At 51.0% G+C, this 20343-nt stretch overlaps 1 protein-coding gene across 3 annotated transcripts in view; it reads right to left on the bottom strand.

Annotated features, from left to right (window-relative positions):
* Positions 1-13938: 13938 nt before the first annotated feature.
* Positions 13939-20343, bottom strand: part of RALGAPB (Ral GTPase activating protein non-catalytic subunit beta) — a 65489-nt gene continuing 59084 nt past the window's right edge. For all 3 annotated transcript variants that reach the window (XM_055721918.1, XM_055721919.1, XM_055721920.1), the window contains 2 exons: positions 19812-19960; positions 13939-18131 (listed from right to left, as the gene is read on the bottom strand). In XM_055721918.1, the coding sequence (XP_055577893.1) occupies positions 17938-18131; positions 19812-19960 (343 nt within the window). In that variant the 3' untranslated portion in view covers positions 13939-17937. The remainder of the gene's footprint in view (positions 18132-19811; positions 19961-20343) is intronic.

Below are 20343 nucleotides of genomic sequence, written 5' to 3'. Positions count from 1 at the left end.
AAGGATCCTTCAGCTCCTGCTGTGCATCCTCCCATGCCAATGACTTGGCCACACAGTGCCAGGTCCATGCTAGAAGGGAAGCTCAGCTCGCATCACCACCAGATGATGACCTCCATCCAGGCCCTCCAGAGGGAGGTCAGCAGGAACTGAGGACCAGGAGCCTCAGTTCTCCCATCCCTCTTTGATGGTCCATTTGTAAAGCAAGGCAGAGGGGTATTTTTGTCTAGAAGCTGTCCTGCAGATTTTATAGTAGATGTACAAGACTGCTTCCACATCTGGACCTTAAAGTCTGATCAGATGCACATCCGCAGACAGTTCTGGTTTTACTGCATCCTTTTTCTCTAGCAACGAATCTCAAAACAGGTTGCTCACGCTGATACAAACCACCAAGGTTATTGCACTGGAGTCATTGGTGTGAATGGACCATGTCCTGGCATAGCGAGGGGCTGCGGTCAGCCTGGGTGTGCTGCACCCAGCAGTCAGAACGGCTCAAGCACCCTCAAACATCCTCCCCTCTATACTTACCACAAGCACGACTTGTGTCTGTCACTTCAGGTTTTGAGTGTGATGGGGCTGTTGGGCTGCTCAACCTCTGCTCTTCTTCTACCTCAATGGTTCAGGCGTTGACAGAAGGCCTAACGCAAGTCATGGGGTTTGTACACATACTCCAGTATATAAGCCCTGTGCCTGTGAACCAGACACCATGCAGAACCATCTCAGGAGGCTGGTGAGCCTCTTGGTCTCTGGCCTGAGGAGCACTTGCCAGAGGTCATATAAAATCACATCTTTTAGAGCAAAACTTAATGTGTCTGTCTCTTCCCCTAGAACAAACTCTCTTAAGCTGATTCAGGAACATCACAAAAGCGATTTTGATATTGCAAAGGTTTGCACTGCCTGAAGCAAAGATCAATTACTTTGGGAAACAATTTGGCTAACTCTGTCTCTGCCTGCATCAACCTTCTTATGCCCTAGAAGGGGATATTCTCTAATGCTGAGCATCCAAAGGCTAGAGCTGTGGGAAGGTGCTCCAAAGTTGTGCTCTGGCACCAAAGACAAAGGGTGTTATCCATGGGACCACAGCCCAGTGCAAGGTGCAGGGAGAACTGCCTGGGACCAACCATCTGTGAGGCTCAACCAGGGCTCTGCAGGTAGACCGCAGCAAGACCTACCAGCCCTCACTGACAATGCTGTTACATCCTCAAAGCAATACACACTGCTTGTGTTGGTGGCCCTTCCTGTGCACTAGTCCAGCGGCTGCAGCCATGGGTCCTCTTGAGCAGCTGGGGAGCAGGGGCCATGCCAGAGCCAGGAGCCAGGAAGCAGAGATGGAGGCTGCAGAGTAACACTGGCAGTGAAAGCATCAGTTATGTTTACAAAGGTCTTTGGGGAGGATTTTGCTTGGGAGCACTTGACAGTGGGCAGTGACATCCAAGCAACCTGGGCAAGGGAGATACAGGGGTCCAGCTGCCAGGTCCCATTGGGAAAGGGGGTGTCAGCCAAGCCCCTGCCATGCTGCAAAGTAGGTGAGGAGCAGAGCTCGACAGCTGAGTGTCCCTGGTGAGGCAGCAAACCAGAAAGGGGCTGGAGCTACCCTGGCAAGCTGCGGGCTGTGTGCAGGGTGAGCAGGCAGGGAACCCCCTTTCCACCAGTTGCCACAGTGGTCATATCTTGGCCGGCTCCAGTGCAGCAGGATGGAGAGGGGGTTACTCCAGAGCAGCAGCACACTCCTTCCCTTCCCAGTTGTTGAAGCACACCTATGCCCCTCTGAAATACAGAGCTTGCAGGCAGCCAGAGGGGGAAGACTTTCAAAAACCCTGCACAGCCTGTAAGCAAGCATGGCTCATTAACCAGTGTTAGCAGAAGGGCAGAATTCAGTATCTGAAAGATCAGTGTGGCAGGTTAGGTTTAAATAGGCTAACTTTCCAGGGCAAGGTCCGAAAAGCAGCTCTGAACCCAGGTGAGATGCTTGGATGCCTTTGCTCAGGCCTGTGGGCACTGCAGGGCCCCCTGACTCCAGGAGTCCTCCTGGGATGACCCTTGCTGAAACTCCCGCATGTCAGATGTCCTTTGCTGGAGCTGACAGCAAGGAGGTGGCATGTTCCTCCATGGGCAGCTGAAGCAGAGGCCAAACAATGCGTGGGATTGGAGATGACACAGCCCAGATGCCTCTTGGCTCTGGCTTTGCTTGTTGCCTGCAGGGTTCTCCTTGCCCGTGCTCCCCACTGCCAGGCTGCAGTGGGAGCAGTTGACCTCCAGCCTACACAGGGGACCCCAGGGACCGGTGTTTCCTCAGCCTTGGGCTAGGGAGTCTGTAAGACAAGCTTCATCTGGAAACTCCACCTTCAGGGATAGAAGTTTCCTTGGATATGGTTATTTGAGGAAATTCCCCTACCCTCAGGAGCTTCTGTCAGTTAAATTACATGATTGCTATTGTCAATTTTCCTGTGGGATTATTAACCAGTTTCCTGGGCTTTGCTGCCCCAGATGACTGATGTCACAGGAGATTGAGTGCTCCCAGGAACTGGGAATTTCCTGGCCAGTCCCCCACACTATCGTGGTTCCTGGCACAGAGCTGCTGTGCCTGGTGCCATCAGTCACCCTGGCCCTGTGATGAGCCTTCTGCTTCGGCATTGCTGTAAACCTGGGGACTGTCCAACACTGCACCCCACTCATGGTGTGGGTGTTTGTGATGGATCACGCAGCAAGGACCCAGGAGCCTCCTTCCCCACAGGCCCCACACACACCTTGAGGGAGGGTGTCCCATGAGGCTGTCCCTGGGACACTATATCACAGCCCACCTCATCTCACAGATACATATGGGGCACGAATTACACATGAAACTTCACATCTGTGGAGAATTTAGCCTTAATCATCTTTGACTGCTGCTTTTCTGTGGCTGCAGTTCTGGGCTGGGAAGAAAAGGCCTGAGCAGGCAGATGTGATGTGCCCCCTGCCCCACACTGCATCGGCACCCACTACCCTCATCATGCGGACCCCACACAGCACTGCTGCGACAAGCGATGGTGGCAGGAGCTGTCATCTTCATCTGGTCAAACTTAACCCCAGAGCCACCCTCTAGGCAGCTGCTTTAGCTAGGAGGAAGATTTGCCCACAGCAATTTTCCTGGTGCTCTCAGTAAAATCCCCAAGACTTACCTTCTGCTCAAGTTTTGTAGCTCCTTGTGCTTCAGAGCTGCCAGCTCACAGGTGCTTCTAATCACCCCTCCAATTAATGAGTGAAAGGTGCTTAACAAGCTGCTCATCATTAGCCAGGTCCCTGAATATCCATCACCTGCCTCCCATGTGAGCTCTGCTCAGCCTGTGTGTGCAACTAAAGCAGAGCCACTGGCCATGACCACCCCTGAATGGAGACAACAGAAATAACTTCACAAATTCAAACTACACAGCCCTCAGCCCTTTAAACACTATTTCTCCCCTGGCACATTTGCTCTCACCAATGCCAACTGCTTTTGCTTCCAGGCAGGTTTCCTCACTATGCTTCTCTTTCCCCAGGCTCCTGTTGAGCACCCAGCATGACATGGGGTCTGCTGCCCACATGAGCTTCACCTGCTTTGCTTTACCACAAAAGTCCATTCATGTGACTTTTCCAGCCCTGGCTTTACTGTCAGTTTCCAGGCAAAGCTGGTTTGGCATCTGAGTCCCAGCACCTCCTTGTGTGGCTCTGTGGGATGATACCAGTGCTGCCCCTCAGGGCCCCCAGACCCTTTCATCCCTTTAGGTCTCTAGGGGTTATTCTCAGGGCTGGCCCAGTTGTCCTGCCTTTCCTTTTTTGTAGGCTGTGAAGCCAGCCAGGCCTGTGCTTTAAGGGTTTTCCATATGCTTGTACCCAGAAATGAGGGAACATTTGGGACCACCTAATACTAATGCCAGCTAATGCCACCCTCCTGGGACCCGGCTCTCACAGAAACTTTGGTAATGGAGACTCTAGCCCCTCCCCCATCATGACCGGGAAGATTTTTTTCCCAGTGTCTACCTTGAATTTCCCTGTGATAATTTAAGCCTCCTTCTCCTTCCATTATCTGACATGGGCAGATTAACCCTTTCCTTGTTGCAGGAATTATTTACATTCCTGAGGACTGGTGCTGCAGCCCCCTCTGCTCTCTCCTACCAATTAAGCAGTCCCACATCTTGTCAGTTTTTCTTGTTGGTCATGTTTTCCAGGTCTCTGACATCCTTCCCTAGATCCTCTCCAACTGGCCCAAAGGGCAATGTCCAGACAGAGCTGCCTTCTCCGGCATCTCCAACGCCCTCCTGGTTGTGCATCCTGGCATCATGTTTGCCCCTTTTTTGCTGTTGACCCCTTGGTCTGCTGTGATTTATGAGAATGTCAGGCCCTTCCCCCCAGAATTATTCCCTTCTTGCTCCCCATTTCTTGTTTATACAATAGCATGATTATGCTGGGATGCTGCTGGCCCTGTGCTGTGCTGCATGGTGTCCTGCTCCCCAAGCCTATCTGATTTGTCAGTGAGGGTGGCATGGAGGGAGATTTTGGGGTCAGGAGTCTGCCTTCCAACATAATTCCCACTCTTCCTATCTTCCTATTTTTTCTGCAAGTCCTGTATCCCATTATCTCACCTGCTGGCAGCTGCAGCCTGGAGGTGGTTATCTGAGCCGGGACCAGCACTCATTTTATAGCAGGGTTAGACTGAACATGATCTGCAGCTTGCTTCTGAGCTTCTTTTATGAATCTGTGTCAAAAGTCTTACAAACATCAAGACATACACACTGCACTTCCCATTCTTCTGTCAAAGCAGAAAATCAGATTGGGTTTGCCACAGTTTGCCCATGAGAAGTTGACATCTGTGGCTGCTCCGCCACGTACTGTCCTGGGGGGTCCTGCCACTGCTTTGCTGCTTGTCCTGGTGTTTCCCAGGGGACCAAAGCTGCACTGAGCACTGTTGTTTTCTCTTCTTTTTAAAGAGCCACACAGCATCACCCTTCTGCTGCTCCAGCCCCTCGCCCCCCCCTCCTACTGTTTCGGCCACAGCACTCCTGCTTTGGGCTCTCCTGCTGCCAGCTCTGCCTGCATCCACAGAGAGGGCAGCCAGGCCTGGCCTGCTTGCACCACTCAGTCTCTCCAAGCTCCCCAGCCATTCCCAGCAGAGCTGCTGCCCTTTCACAGGTGCTAATTGCATACCTCAGCTGATCCAGGCTGATGCACTGAGGCAGTGAATGCCTCCAGCACTGCAGCATCCCTATCAAGGTTTTCCCCTTCCCACCCTGCAGCATCAGCCCAGCTCTGCCCAGTCTCCTTCCTCCTCACATGCTCTCATTGCCTTGCTTGCTGGATCCTTTGTCATTTCCCTTTGGCCTTCCTGATTTTGCATTCCAAGCCGATGCATTTACATTCAAACCTGGCCACCTGCTTCCTGGCCACTCCCCAGCCACACAGTCCAAGGCTTATTGTATAGAGAGGGCATGGGATGCTCTTCAGCTTGCCATGGCCTTTGGCATGGCCTCTGGTAGCTTCCTTGCAGCCAGGCTGGTGAGATGCAGGTGGCAGAAATGGCCAGCAATGGGGGGTAGGAGACAGCTGGAGCATGGGACACTTGGGGTGTACAGGGGCAGGACAAGACCCAGTGGGCTCAGGGGACTTGGTGTAAGGACAAGACTCTCCCCATGAGGGTGGCCAGCCCAGGGCTCACAGAGGGTTGGGCTCTCTGTCTGTGAAGAAGTCTGAACTGTCCCTGAGCAAAGCCTCGAGCACCCTGATCTAACTGGCCCTGCTCAAAGCAGCATGTTAGACCAGGCATCCATGGAGGTACCTTTTCTTGGTCCCAAGCTCTGGCTCTTTCCCTCCATGAGACGAGGTGCTTCTTCATGTCTTGGCCACATTCACCCCGCATATTTTCCCCCACCCTCTGCACCCATACCCTTGGAAGTTAGAAGCAAAGCCAGAGCCTTTCTCTTGTGCTCTTCCCCCTCCCCAAAAAAATCACTTCTAATGCCATCAGAGTGATTGCTCGACAGCCTGTCCCTGCTGTCCTGATTCCACACAGGCCGCTCAGGTAGGGACATTCTCTATCACCATCATGTTCCAGGCCTTGGGTGAGCATGACAATTGCTCAGAGAAAACCCCTTGGTGTGCAGCAGGGTGGCTGCAGCAGGGTGGCAGCTAGGTTCTCCTTGGATTGCAAACTGAATGTATACAGCCTTAATATACAAAGCAATACCTTCCTCCTTAATCCCCTGCCTGTCTTTCTAGAACAAGCTGCATCCTTCCATATTAATATTCCAGCCATGTAGCTGAGCCCACCAGGCCTTTGTTATGCCAATTAAATCATAATCTTGATCATGCATTAAGACTTTCAGCTCCTTTTGTTTATCCCTCCTGAGTGCCCCAATGGGGCAGGCATGTGGTGGGCTGACCCCCCCGTCCTCCTCTATGCCCAAGGGCTGCGCTGGAAATGCCACCTCCTGGGTCACCTGCAGCTCCTTCCAGCTGCAGATGTGGGACTGCAAACCCATCCATGTGCCAGAACCGGCCCCGGCCCAGTCCTGCGGGATGTGGGCAGCGCTGGGGCTAGCAAGGCTGGCACCCCTCCTTCCTCTATCACTGGTGCCAGGAGGTGGAGTGAGGGCGGCTGCGGAGGGGAAGCAGAAGGAGGTGAGCAGTGAGCCCTCAAGCTGGGCTGTCAGCATTGTCAGGCTCCACAGAGCAGCCCCCATATCACAGTGAGGGGCCAGCAGGAGGGACGAGGTCCCCCCAGGCCTCTTTGTGCTGGCTGCAGTCAGTAATGCTGCAAGGAAGGAGGGGTGGGGGGTGGGTGTGTGTGTGTCGGGGGATGTCTGTGTGTCTCTGTGCCTGTGTGTGTCTCTGTGTGTATCTGTGTGTCTGTGTCTGCATCTGTGTGTGTGTGTGTCTGTGTGTCTGTCCATGTGTATCTGTCTCTGTGTGTGTGCACGTGTGCATCTGTGTGTGTGTGTTTCTGTGTGTGTGCGTGTCTGTGTGTGTCTCTGTGTGTGTGCATCTGTGTGTCTCTGTGTCTGTGTGTTTGTGTGTGTGTGCGCACACATGCCCATGGCAGGAGCATCCATCTCGCCCTGCAGCAGACCCAGCGCAGCACTGCCGTCGGGAAGAGCCAGGTTTGGGTTATTCTAACCCCAAGGCACTACTTGCGGATTTTAAGTATCTGGTGTAAATCCAAGCGCTGGACACGCTGCTCTGGGGCGCGAGCCCTCTCCCGGGGCTTCACGCTTTGCTGTCAACACCGCCGCCGCAGCCCGCCTGGAGCAGCCGCCAGCGGTGCGACGCTGCCAGCGCGGCCTGCGGAGCCGTGCCCGGCCCCTGGGGTCAGGTCTCACCGCCGGTGCCACCCCACCGCCCGGCCCCCGGGGTCAGGGACTGCCCAGCTGCCGGCAGCAGCGGCAGGGGACATACCTGCGGGGGCCCGGTGTGCCCGGCACCCACGGGCGCGCTGGCCACCCCCGGCTGGCGCTGCCTGAGCGGAGCCGCTCAGCGGGGCTCCCGGGCCGAGGGAGGCGGCTCGGCTGTGCGCACACGGGGCCGGGGCAGCCCCGCCAGCCCCCCGGCCTGGGCAGCCCCCGCTGCCCAACCTCACTTGTGCTGCAGCGCCTTGACGAGAAGAAAAAAGCCGTCGGGACACACCGGCCCTCCGGGGGCCAGCCCGGAGCCCTGCGCGCCGCCCCGGGCCGCGGTTTCCTCAGCGTTCCGGGGGGTTCCTTCCCCCGCGGTCCCGGGGGCCGCCTGCCGCCGGGACCACGGGCGAGACGGGGGCTGGAGACCCCCAGAGGTCCCGTGAGCCACCCGGTGATCCTCTGAGCCGGGCGCTCCGGGGAAGATGAGCAGAGAAGAAACTCATAAAGGAATATTTTGAGGTCTCATGTTTTAGGGCAGCAATGCTGTGCTGGAGCCGAATGGTGTGTGACGGGGAAGTTACTACTGAAGGGAATAGCGATTTTGTTACAAACGGTGGTGAACCAGCAGAATTATTTAGCAGAAATTAATGGCACTGAATATTTCCAGCTCTCCACGCGGGCAATCTGCCTAAATGCTGCCTTCCGAGCAATTGCCTGTCCCCACCACCGGCTGAGGGGCTGGTTTGGCACCCATGGTGACCGATGCCTGGCATGGCACAGGACCCCGTAGGTCCTGCTGCAGGCAGTGCCCTGGAACAGCACCCCAAGACCACCAGGGCACCACCCAGCACTGTGCAGCCCCGGTGGGTGCATGGCATGGCCCTGGGACATCAGCTGTGTGTTGCTGATGGGGAAACTGAGTCAAGGAGCAGCCAGGCTGTCATCTCCTACCCACGCACCTGTCGTGAGGCTGAAGCTGCTGGCAGCATCTCTGTCGCCCCAGCAGTGGGAGGCTTGGAGTAATAGCCCCCTGGCCCAATCCCAATGCTCTGTGCTGGGAGTGCACAGGCATGGCCATGCTGAGGGCACAGCTGTGCTGAGGGGTCATTAAGTACCAGCCGCTGGGAAGAGCAACACCCTGAGTTGTAAGTGCAATATAACTTAGTTCATTACTGAGCCCGGTGCTGGCATCCTTCGTGGGCCTCATTCACCCGTTTTGTCCCCAACGGGGGGAACTCGTCCCAGGGGGACAGTGATGCGGTGCCATCACAGGGAGCACCAGTCCCAGAGGAGGGAGGGTGGGACGACAGGCTTTATTTCACCCAAAGCAGATAGTTGTGAGGGAGGAGGAAAACAGGGACAGGGCAAGGCAAAAGCAAACAAGAAAAACTTCAGACACATGTTTTTGGGGCAGGTTTCCAGCAGGACCAGTCAGGCAGGTGGGAAGGCATAGGGGCATGAGGAGCAGCCACCTCTAGAAAGTTTTCAGCAAGGACAAACTCCAGGTGAGCACGAGGGGGATCTGGGGGTGAGCTTTGGGGTGTCCCTTGTGCTCTTTCAGGCTGAGGGACCCTGAAGGAGGACCCAAACCTCAGCCCAAATTTGCAGCACATGTGGGAGAACACCCTGTGACACCATCTCCACAGTGCTCCCAGCCACCACTCTGCCCTGCTGCTCGCCAAAGGACACCCCGTGTTCCCTGTCCCCCTTGTCCTGGGTGACCCTGGTTCCTGCAGCTGTGTGGAGGGGGCTGGCATGTGGCAACCCAGTGAGCCAAAATTAGCTCATCAGCTGCTGGCCCCCCTCCAAACACTGATGGCTTTTATAGCCAGCATCTGGCTGCGAGCTAGGGCTTGTGCTGCCACAGGAGCAGTCATGGTGGTGCATCTCAGCAGTTTGCAGCCATGGCCCCCGCAGCACCATCCCCATGAGCGTATCCCAGGGTTCATCATCCCTGTCAGCACTGTTGTCCAAAAGGTGGGATCGTTCACCTGGGGTGTAAGTGCCAATCAACTCACAGAGCCGAGGTATTTCTTTATTACTGCTTTGCATGAAGGCAGGGGCGAGGTGGTGCTCCACAAAGCAAGCCCAAAACTCAGAGGAACAAGAATAATATTTACACAGGCTAGTTATACATATGTATTTTCCAAACCCTACTTTGGTGATTAGCTATGCACCATAGTTTTCTGTTGTCTGTATAGTTCTTGCTTTGATTTAAAGTTACAGTGTATTTTTAATTTACTACTCATGTCTGGGGGTGGGATATGAGTCTTTTAGTCCTGAATTGTGTTGGTGGTCGTGATGTCCCCCTGCCGCCTTTCCCTTTGCCTTAGTTACTTTCTGTTGATTTCTTGTCTTTGCTGCAGTTATCTGGCTGTTGGCACCTCCTGGGGTAGGATGTCCCCTTTATCAGGCTTGTAGTTCTCCCTCAAGGGCACAGGCATCAGTACAAAGTTACAGACACCTGACTAACCCAACTTCACCAAGCAGAAGAAAATCATTTCATGTTGGCCACAGTGAGATAACGCGGATTGAACGCATCGCTAGACATCAGCACTGTCCCCAGTCACAGTGGATGGCAGCTGGCAGGTGGCCACTGCCAAGGCATTTTTGTTGCCACCTGAGCTGCTGCAAGGAGCCAGTGCTGGCTGGGCCAGCAGCACCTCTGCTCTGCCCCGCCAGGGTTCATCACCCAAGGGGCCAGGCTGGGCCGCTGGCACGGCCGTTTTCTTTCCACCCATGACCTCTGTCTGTCTCCCTGAAGGGGAAACCCTCAGAGTGGTGGCTCTGCCGAAGGGGCAAGGTGGCATTTTCCCACCTGTCAGCCAGGGGACCCAGCCCTGGGTCCATGGGGAGGGGAGCCCACCTGGACGCTGGTGACAGAGGAGATGGGACAGAACAAAACCGGGGGCAGAAGACACAGCAGGTGCTGCACAGGGGTGCTGGGGAGCAGCCGGTGGGTCTCAGCATCCCCCGCCAGCTCCTGCCGACCAGTGACCAGCTGGCTCTCGGAGCAGGAAAGCTCTTATGGAAGCAGGGGGACACGAGGCTCCCCGCCGCACTGACACTGCTGCCCTGCCGTGCCTGTGGCCAGTGTCAGGTCGGAAGGGTGTCTGCACAGCACCCACCTCGCACCCACCCAACTGCTCCCAGGCTCCAGGATGGTGCCAGGAGCTCGAGGGCCCCTGGGGAGAGGAGTCTGGGAGGGCAGCCCTCCTGCGCCCCCCTCCCCCCACCTGGGAGCCCCCTGACCTTCAGCAGCAGCCCTTGTGCTCCTGGCCCTCCCGCTGCCTCCAACACCCTCCCGCCTGCTGGCCGTCGCTGCAGTTAAAATAAATCGACAAAATAAACCTAATTTGGACCGTAACTGTATTTTCTTAATCTGAAAGGAAGAGTCCTGCAGTCAATAAGCAGCAGAGTCCCCAAGGGCTCTTGCTGCTGAGGAAGAATCGAGCCATCGCTATGCTAACAAGTATATTAGCTAATGAAAACAGTATTTAAAATAATCACAATATTTCTTTATTTGCATGTAAAGATGACATAATAAAAGATAATTAGCAGCATGTGAAGCAGTTCTACTACTCAATTTTCTCAGTTTAGCTAATTAATTATCTTAGTAAAATGCATCATTATGGCTAATTTTAGAAAATCTAGCAGCTGCAAGGTCATGGTGGGAACAATTTCAATTTGTAATTGGAAGAAACATGAAAGTGAGTCAGATAATCTTTTATTAGATAATACTAATAATGAATCACACAGACACGTATATTAAGTACTTTAAGAGGCAGAAAATGCACTGATTCATTTAATAATGTCATCAAATGTGCTTCCACCATGGGCTGTTGGGGGAGCATGAGGCACTTGGCCCTGCCTGAAAGGACACGGGCCCCGGCACGGGCTCAGGGAAGCCTCTGTCGGGCTGCGGGGGCTGGAGCACTTGGGGGGGGGCTGCCCCAGCTCCTCCCCAGCCGCCCCCAGCCCGTGGGCAGGAGAGTGCCCAGCCAGGGTGCCTCAGCAGACCACCCTCCTGGTGGGTCGGCCGTGGGGGCTGCCCTGGGCCCCTCTGCCTTACTGGCAGTGGAGCCCCCCAGGACTCGCCACGGCCCGTGCGTGGGGCCGTGGGCACTCGTGGCACTGCCGGGGGAAAGGCTGGCGCTGGTGGAGAACCGCGCCTGTGGGGCTGCTGGAGGTGGGCACGGCAGCACAGGGGGCCTCTGTGGGGGGAGTCAAAGCGCGGTGTGGGGCTGGGCCAGGACACGATGGGGAGGGGAGCAGAGGGCCCTTGTGCCAGTGCCCGTCACACCACTGTGCCAGCCCCATATCCCCAGCCCCTCTGGGACACCCCTGCTGCTGCTGGGGCTCTGCCCTGTGCCCGGGGAGCGGTTTCACCCCACAAAAGCCGCCTGTTTGCCCTGGAGCTGGTGAAGGTGGTGGCGATGCACTGCAGCCCTTCTGGTCCAGCTGGCACCGGCTCCAGGGGCAGCCCAGCAAGCCTTTTCCTCAGCTGCTGGGATGAACTGGCCCATCTCTGCCTTCCCCGGTGAAACCTTCGTAAAAAAGCCTGGTGTGAGCCCCAGAGCCATGGTATGTCGCCCCCATTGCCCCCCTGTCTGGGCTGCAGGCTGAGCTTGCCCCTGTCTGCGGGGCAGGTGTTTTTGACACAGCGCATATAATAAAGGGGAAAATATCACTACTCTTATGGAAAGCAGAAAGCAGGTTTAAACCTCACATGCGCCCAGGTGAGCCTCTGCCCAGCTCCACGCGGCCACAGCTGAGCCCCAGGTGCTGCCCAGCTTCTAGAACAGTGCTGGGAATGAGGGTTTTCCCCCAAAGCAGCATTCAAAGCCATGCTGTCGCCAGAGAGAGATCCCTGGGATGCTCCTGGTTGCTGTGGCAAGACACTGCCCTCCTCCACGATGCTGTGATGGGGCCTGTTGTCATGGCGATGACCCAACCCACAGCCCTGGGATGCCCTGCCAGTCTGGCCCGTGGACACTCCGGTTCACTGGCATAGCCCAGGGACATCCTGGCAGCACTGATGTGGCCCAGGGACACTCCAGTGGCACTGACATGGTCCAGGGATGCTCTGGCAGCACCAGCACAGCCCAGGGACACCCCATCAGCACCTGCGTGGCCTGGGAACACCTCAGGGAACACCCTGGGGCACCCACAGCCCAGGGATGCCCACAGCACCTGCACTGCCTGGGGGACGCCCTGTTGGCACCCCCTCACTGAAGCCGGTGTGCTGGAGGATGCCAGCAGTCACAGCCTAGCTCAGCTCCACCTTCAGCCTCTTACCCCTGCCCCTGACAGATGCATGCTCACTGCCAGCAGCCAAATAGTATTTTCTCAGCTTAAAGCAGTAACTAAATTACATTTCACCCTGGAAAATTATTTGTAATGCAACTTGCCTTCATTTGTGGTCAGAATTAGCCATGCTGTGGTGAGAAAAATGGGTGTATTTGGCATCAGTGTGCAGTGTTTCTCCTGCTTCTGCTTGGCATTTTTCTCGGAATTGAGTTGATGAAGAGGATGACTGAGGGTGCCAGGGGCAAGTCATCTGCCCCTCCGCTCACCTGGGCTGGGCAGGACATGGGGTCCAGGATGGCTGTGGGGTGCTGCTGACTGCTGTGTGCCCCCCACCATGGAGCAGCTCCCCTCAATTAACAGTGAATCAGAAATTAATTCTTATTTTTGGCTGTGGCGGAGCGTGAGACTGACTCTTTGGGCTGCTCCGCACCGCAGCCACTCCTGCCTCCACCCTGTATTTGTTGCTCTTGTTTGTACAGCAATTGCTTGCGTGGTGCCTGAGAAATGATGCCTGGGCACACTATGGCAGTTTCACGACTCTGTTTATTGCCTCGGCATCAAACACCTTCGGTGCATCAGAGGAGCTTTAATAAAAAAATGGTCACCCAAAGAGCTGCTTGGTGCTGCTCCCAGCCTGGCTCTCATGCCCCGAGGAAGCCGTGCACCAGAGGAGCCATGTGAGATGCCTCCGAGCTCCTGGGCTAGCTCGAAGCCGAGGTCTGGTCACCACCACACACTCACATAGCCTCCCTGCGCACACACCACCTCCTGTTCACACAGGCTCTGCTGATGAAAAGGCACCGTCAGCCTCAGGGCCTCAGGTGAGCGTTCCAGCTCCTTGAAACAGCTCAGCAGCGGCAGATCCTTCCCCAGCACCCTTCCTCCAAAGGGCCCTGGGCTGGGAGGATGCTCTCAGACCTCCACCAGCCCCTATTCCTGCCGGGAGTTCCCTCCAGACACCCCATGCCATCCCTCGGGGCGGCCATGCCGGGTGCCCCATCCCTGCGCTGCATTTCAGCTGCATGGCTTCGTACCAGCGATGTCCCCAGCGCCACGCGCAGGGTGCCAGCAGAGCTGGCCACGCAGCCAAGAGAGCCCGTGCCCAAGATTGGAAGCAGCGCACTTGAGCAAGTGGACATTTGCATTGCAGGAACATTAGGTCTCCCTTTAAAAGCTGCGTTTCCATGTTTTCATTCCCCCCACCGTCTATTTCCCTGGGAAACATCTCTAGTGGCTGATTATTTTCCAAAGTCTTTGCTTGAAATTTTAGAAATTGACAACTGCCAAGTTACTAGATAAGAATCTTTAAAATTTATTGGACTAATTGTGTTACATTCAATATTTGATGTGTTTCTCCTGGACAAAGAATTGGCATAAATACAAACAAGCCTTTGTGTGCCTTCCCTAAACAAATAAGAGATAAAGTACTAGAGACAAGGGAACATAGTTCACATCTTCATATTTACATTTCGCTTTTACTTTACAACTTAGCGCCAGGAATATTTACAGAAAATACAGTAAGAACAATAAGATCATGTCTTGGCAACATACAGAAATTCATACAAATTGTATATGATTTGAAGCACATGATATCTGGCATTCTCATTTCTAATTGCTCCTGCTAAAATCCACATGGAAAAGGTCTGTTTGCTTTCCAAGACATCACTCAATTACACAATCATTAAATCACATCAAATTTGTCTGTTAGATTGAAATTTAGTTCTCTTGTCTTTCTGGCCATGCAGAACCTTACGGGTAAGAAATGCAGTTACCTATGGAGAGTCCAGCACTTATAGCCGGTTGAGCAGCTGCTCTTCCCTATGGCCTCATGCACACACTGCTATCCATCTAGATGTCTTACTATCCTTCCCATCTCTCATTTGCTGTAAGGCTATAATGCCTATTTTAGAAGTACCTTTAGAGAAAAATGCTTTTCTTTAGAAGAGTCTTTATTCAGGTACTAAAATTTCTGTAATTTCAACACTGTTTAATAAGGTGACAATGGTCCCTGCTCTTCCTGTGCCATTAAAAGTATGCCATCATTTAAAGCAGAATTATGAACCCAAACAGAAAGGTCTTATGAAAAGAGAAAGTCTCAGTTTAGTTATCATGCAACGTTTGCAACTCTGCTTTTGCAGTGCCACGTTACCTGCAGAGTCTACACTAATGTCACGCTACGCACAAAGCAAGTGGCCAATACTCATCACCTCTGATGAACTCAAACCCAAGCCACGCAAGTCATCAAGTTGAAAACTCAATACAGCAGTTTGTGATGAAAAAACAAAAAGTCTGGATTCTTGACTTACGTGTTCTTGCAATCACAACTGAAATACATCTCATTTTCTTTAACCTTTTTTTGGGGAAAAGCAGCTCAAGGCTGTACCCTGGACTAGCTAAAGCTATCAGTTTGGCCACCGACTTTGACAGGACAAGGATTTTATTCCCACATTGGTGTTTTACATTTTGTTATGAAGTCTGAGACCTCTCCGCACACAGAGGAAGGAGGGATGCTCCTTGCAGACACCTTCCACTGGCACAGGTCTGCCTAGGGTGCTTGCTGCCGCGACCAGCATCCAAACCAATGGGATGGCAATGCATTTCTGTAATCGCAACATTTTTATACTAAACTGCAACCTTTTGAAGGTTCACCTTTCCAGATAGCAAAACCCAACACTTATGTCCAGGTCATACCACTAGCGTGTAACAGATCAACCAGCCAGTTTTACAAACCAAGTTAAGCACGTATTAAATGCCTACTCCCCTGGTGGTGGGATCAGCAGCAGCAGCGCACACACAAGTTACCCTCTTCAAAGACTCCTGAAAACTGGCATTGCTTTCACCGTTGTTACTACTCAAGTGGGTGCCATACCCATGTTTTAGATAAACATGAAAACAGACCTAAGACTATTCTTCAGCCAAGCACAGGCCTTTTGTAAAAGTAAATTTTCAGGCAGTCCATTTGGCTACCTTGGACTTAGCAGAAAACATCCAGGGTTTCCCCAAATGTGCACGTCCTTACATTACTGACTGTACCCAAATGCCTGAAAGAAGTTTCTTTTGAAGCTCGTTACTATATAAACCAATGACTTTGCATGTAACATACACTTAGCTATGGTATGTGGGTTTTGTTGTTACGTTATTGAAGATGTGCAGACATCTGATTGCTCAGTATGTTTATTTGTTACACATGCATTCATCATGCCTTTTAAATCAGTGGACTAAAGTGTGTTTGGCCATTAATTAGATCCAATAGGTACATACAAAATGTGGGTAAATTTAGTGCCCGTGCATTGCATTAAATTGATACTGGCAAGAGTTTGGCAAAGGAATGAAGCTGTAAAAGTTCCCCTTCACAGCACTGCCCATATACACCAAATGCTGCCTTGCAGCTGCTCCTTCTATTTGCAGCCTGGGCATCATGCAAGCGAGGGCCAGCCATGATGCTTCCTTCTGCAGTAGTTTTCTTTATGTGGTTTTGTTTTTTCCACTTGTGATTCATCTGGATCAAAATCCAGAGTTCCTGAGTTGAGAGGCTAGTAGAGTGCCTGTCCCCTGCAACAAGCTCCTGTCACCTAAACCCCCTTTAGTTGACATCCTGAAAGTTCTTTCACATGTATTTTTAGGGGCCTGTGCTTCCCGTAACTCTTGTGAAAAACCACATGAAAAGATGAGCAGGGTAGGTCCTTGGCAGGTAAAAGTTGTAATGAAACAATTAAGACTGTTTCAGGTCAGAACTGTTGCAAAAAGTAACCCTGAAACGTCAAAACTAAATGACAGGTATTACTGCAATGCAATATTAGAAAGCTAATAAAAACACTTGGGAATAATGTGAGGAGCTCCCCAAACTCCTGCTCACACTCATACACTACCTGCTTACTGGAAGGAAAAGGACACGTGCTGCTGCCAGCAGTCACAAACTGCATCTACCCAGGAATGCCAGCGATGATTCATTACTGCAACACAAGTTAAGATTGCACGGGGAGCCTGAAAACGCTCCCAAGGCTGCCAGCGCCCACTGCAGCTTTTATATTCACAATATTAAATCTGTAGTTGTAAACATCTTTTCCCAGCACAACCTTCAAGTCCTGAAGACATGAAATCCACAGTCTGAAAATGAAAACTTCTGACCTAGGTGAAAGGGAACCACCGCTGCTCAGCATGAGAAAGCACAGTAGATACAAAACAATTTTACATTATAATTCCAGCGGGGTTTTCATGGAATTGCAAGTCAATGGGGGAAAAAGAAGAATTCTTGAATTTTCATTTAGAGTTGTTTTAGTCTGTTTAACAGGAGCTTCTGAAAAGTGTTGTAGAAGCTGCGAAAACTGCTTATGCTATAAATACCAGGCAGGAGGCAGCCCCAGAATCTCAGATTTCAATCCAATGGAAGGAAAGCAAGTGATGTTTATGGATGCTTTTTATGGAAACAGTGAGTAGGTGATGCAGACACTTCAAAATAAATTAAGTAGTTACATTAAAAAAAAAATAAAATCGAGCTACTAAACTTAAATGTGACATTTTGCAACAGACCTGAAAGTCATAACCTTGTTTTTATATAACCAAGAGCTCTTGTCTAGTAACAACTTATGCTGGAGAGTCAGGTAATTTCAGGTATTGTTTGTTAGTGTGACAAATCTCATAAGTAGATGGACTCACTCCCAGCCACAGAGGGAACTGTGAAATACAGCATCTTGGCTATGAATTTCATGACCTAGTGTTTCCAAGCAATTTTCCTCCTCTTGCTTTTGGTACACAAATTGGTTACAAGCAGTGAAGGATCTTCTGTTGAGCTCTGAAGGGGGCTGAAAATGTCTTTTAAGGTCTTGCAGGGACAGTTACTACTCTGAAAAAGACTCTCTCCTTAGAGAAGAGATCCTGCTCCCTTCTCCTTTAACATGTGGGTGTAGCAAGATGTCTGAAGGCAGGTTTGTTTGTATTTGGTTTTCCATCCTTATATGCAGAGATGGCTTTTTGATTGTTTTCCTCTCACACAACAAGACACTTAGAGTTCCTAATTAGTCTGCAATAGATGACTGAGTGAAGAGATTATGTTGCTAGCATCCAGGAAGACTGGAATTAAGTAATCTTTTGAGGGTAGGTGACTTAAGTCAATATCCCAACTGCAATGTTTTGGCTTCATTTCTCATTCCTCCCACACGGTATCTGCTGACTTGTGCTAGAATATGATTTCCTGAATTCCGGAGGGCTGAGGAAACTTGTTGTTATTAACTGTTTTCATTACTGTAGCCACCAAGCTCTGATCTAATTGTCCTGGAAGGATAATGACCTAGGGGTTGCAGTTCTTGAGCCCAACCTCCTGGAAAAGTGAGGTATAAAATTCTGGCTCCAGCTGCCTGTTCCGGTATTTATTGACAATGTCTGCTATTTTCTGTTTTCGGCGGACATGTGGGGGGTTGTATGAATCACTTTCCAGCCTCTTTCTCCGACAAATATTTATTACTGTCTGCCTCACTAAAAAACCTGAAAAAGAAACAACATTTGAATCAAATTTAAATAAATCAAGTTTGCATGCCTTTGCTGGCTTCACAGCTAAAAACCATTTTGGGTTCTGTCCCATCTAGAAACCCAGGGCAGATGCTCAGCACCACCAGTCAAGAACTTTTCTCAGTGAGTAGCTGATAAGAGATTAACCATGGTCCTCAGGCCTGTAAGGACATTTTACTGTGAAAAACAAATAAAAAAAACCCGGACTAAGCCAGTGGTACCCTAAAGTGGCTGGAGGAGGAGGAAGATTTCTCTGCTTTACAGAGCCAAGCAACAGCCCACAACAGCACTATCAGGACCAAGAGGGGAAGGAATCCAGGGCAGCTAATTGCAGTGCTACAGCCCCAGGCCAAGCCACACAAGGACATGCAGATGGGTAGTGCCAGGGGAGCCTTGAGGACGAATAAAGTACCCATCAGTACTTTTTTCCAGTAGGACCTGTGGAGCTTTCCCCTTGGAACAGGCGATGTGGAAAGACTTTATGGGTTGTGGCTGGAAACAGGTTTCTCTTCCCCTCGCTGCTTTGCCATTGTTATTACCTCCCTGTAACTCACACTGCTGTATATGGCAGGGAGGAGGAAGGTTGGGAACCAAAGCAGTAACGTTTGGTCAAAGCTGGAAGTGAGCTTTATCTTATTTTACTCTGAAATGAAATTCAGATGCCTCTAATGAAGTAAGTGTCCATTAACCCCTTTGCTGTTTCACAAGCACTTTCTTAGAGGCAGAAACAGTGTCTTCCTCATTTAGAGGACTTGATTCCTGACTGCACACAAACATCTGCTAAATTTGAAGAAACAAATTTCATTATATTAATAGTCCTGATGTAGCTAAAAAAAACCAGAACACACACCTGATTCTTCTCCAGTACAAGCCATTGTCACCAGTTGAATTTAGAAATATTATTTAAAGGCCCAGTCTGGCTTTAATTTCCCCATCACTGAATTAAGCATGCAAAATTCAGAACCTGAAAGTCACCCACAACTGACCCCTACAACATTAGTTTTACAGTTATGTAAAAGTATCCTAAATGTTTGTTCATTCATTTTGCTCCGTCTTGTGAATTGCTCTCACTGGAGTGAGATTTCCAGTTATTGAAGCTACAGTAGCACAGATACCAAGACAAATCCATTAATCAATCCAGGAACACGACAGCGCACACGGACCCCTGTTAACACATGCCTGCATAGTAGGTTAAGTATTTTTGTTGAACTCATTAGAAAATCCTCAATTATTGTGGCTTTTAATCACTATCTGCCTTCTAAAACAGTCTAGAAATTCAGCAGTACCCCCTGGCAGTCAACTAGCACTAGCACCTTGGCTCTCAACGCTAAACATTACGGTCACATTTCTGATCTCTCTTACCTAAATAATAAGCATTTACCTTTTCCTTCCACCATTACTAGTTCCAACCCTTCGCTTCTTTCCTACTACAATTGCAGTGGAGCCCTGCTCTGCTGTCAGCCAAGTGCTGACCACCTGCTCCCTCTGCTGTTCCTGCTACCGCTGTTCTTGAAAAAAAGCATGTTTTTATTGTGTTCTGCCATGCCTAACAGTTTTTCCAATGAAAGATTGCAGACCATTTATTTTGCAGATATATTATTATTATGGAAAACAAAAAGATCAAGACATGAGTGTTCTTAGAAGTCTTCAGCTTACCAAGAGCTCTCCTACTGACTATCATTCCATCCACTAATGGGATAACCATGTTGAATTTCCCAGTTGCTCCTTGTAGTTTTATCCTGAATAAGCCAGTGTTTAAAGGATGGATGAAGATCACAGGAACTTCCTTCTCAGGAATGGCAGATCTTAAGGGAAAAACTGCAACTGTTAAATCAGTTTTATAGCACTGTTTTAATTAATCTATAAATTAAAAAGTAACCACTTCAAGTGTTAAAAGAATGTTACAAAAGGTCTTGTGGCTAAACCAGCAGGACTTCTGTGTGCATCCTCTGGATTTTAGGAGGATTGTATCAACTGTACTGTTTCTATGATTGTCCCCACAGAATGTGAGAGTTCTGCAGACAGGGCTTTAATGCTGCATACATGTTGTGAGCCTTCACTGCTTCACAGGGGAGTAAATCAGGAGGGAGGCTAATCACAGACTCACAGACTTTTAAAGATAAAACCTACACATTTTCTGTTCCTTATTTTACATTTAAACTGCAGTGATATGAAAAGCTCTTTCATT

Source organism: Falco cherrug, chromosome 10, assembly GCF_023634085.1.
Source record: "Falco cherrug isolate bFalChe1 chromosome 10, bFalChe1.pri, whole genome shotgun sequence".
NCBI classification, from domain to species: domain Eukaryota; kingdom Metazoa; phylum Chordata; class Aves; order Falconiformes; family Falconidae; genus Falco; species Falco cherrug.
This window is presented reverse-complemented; position numbering and strand designations above follow the sequence as displayed.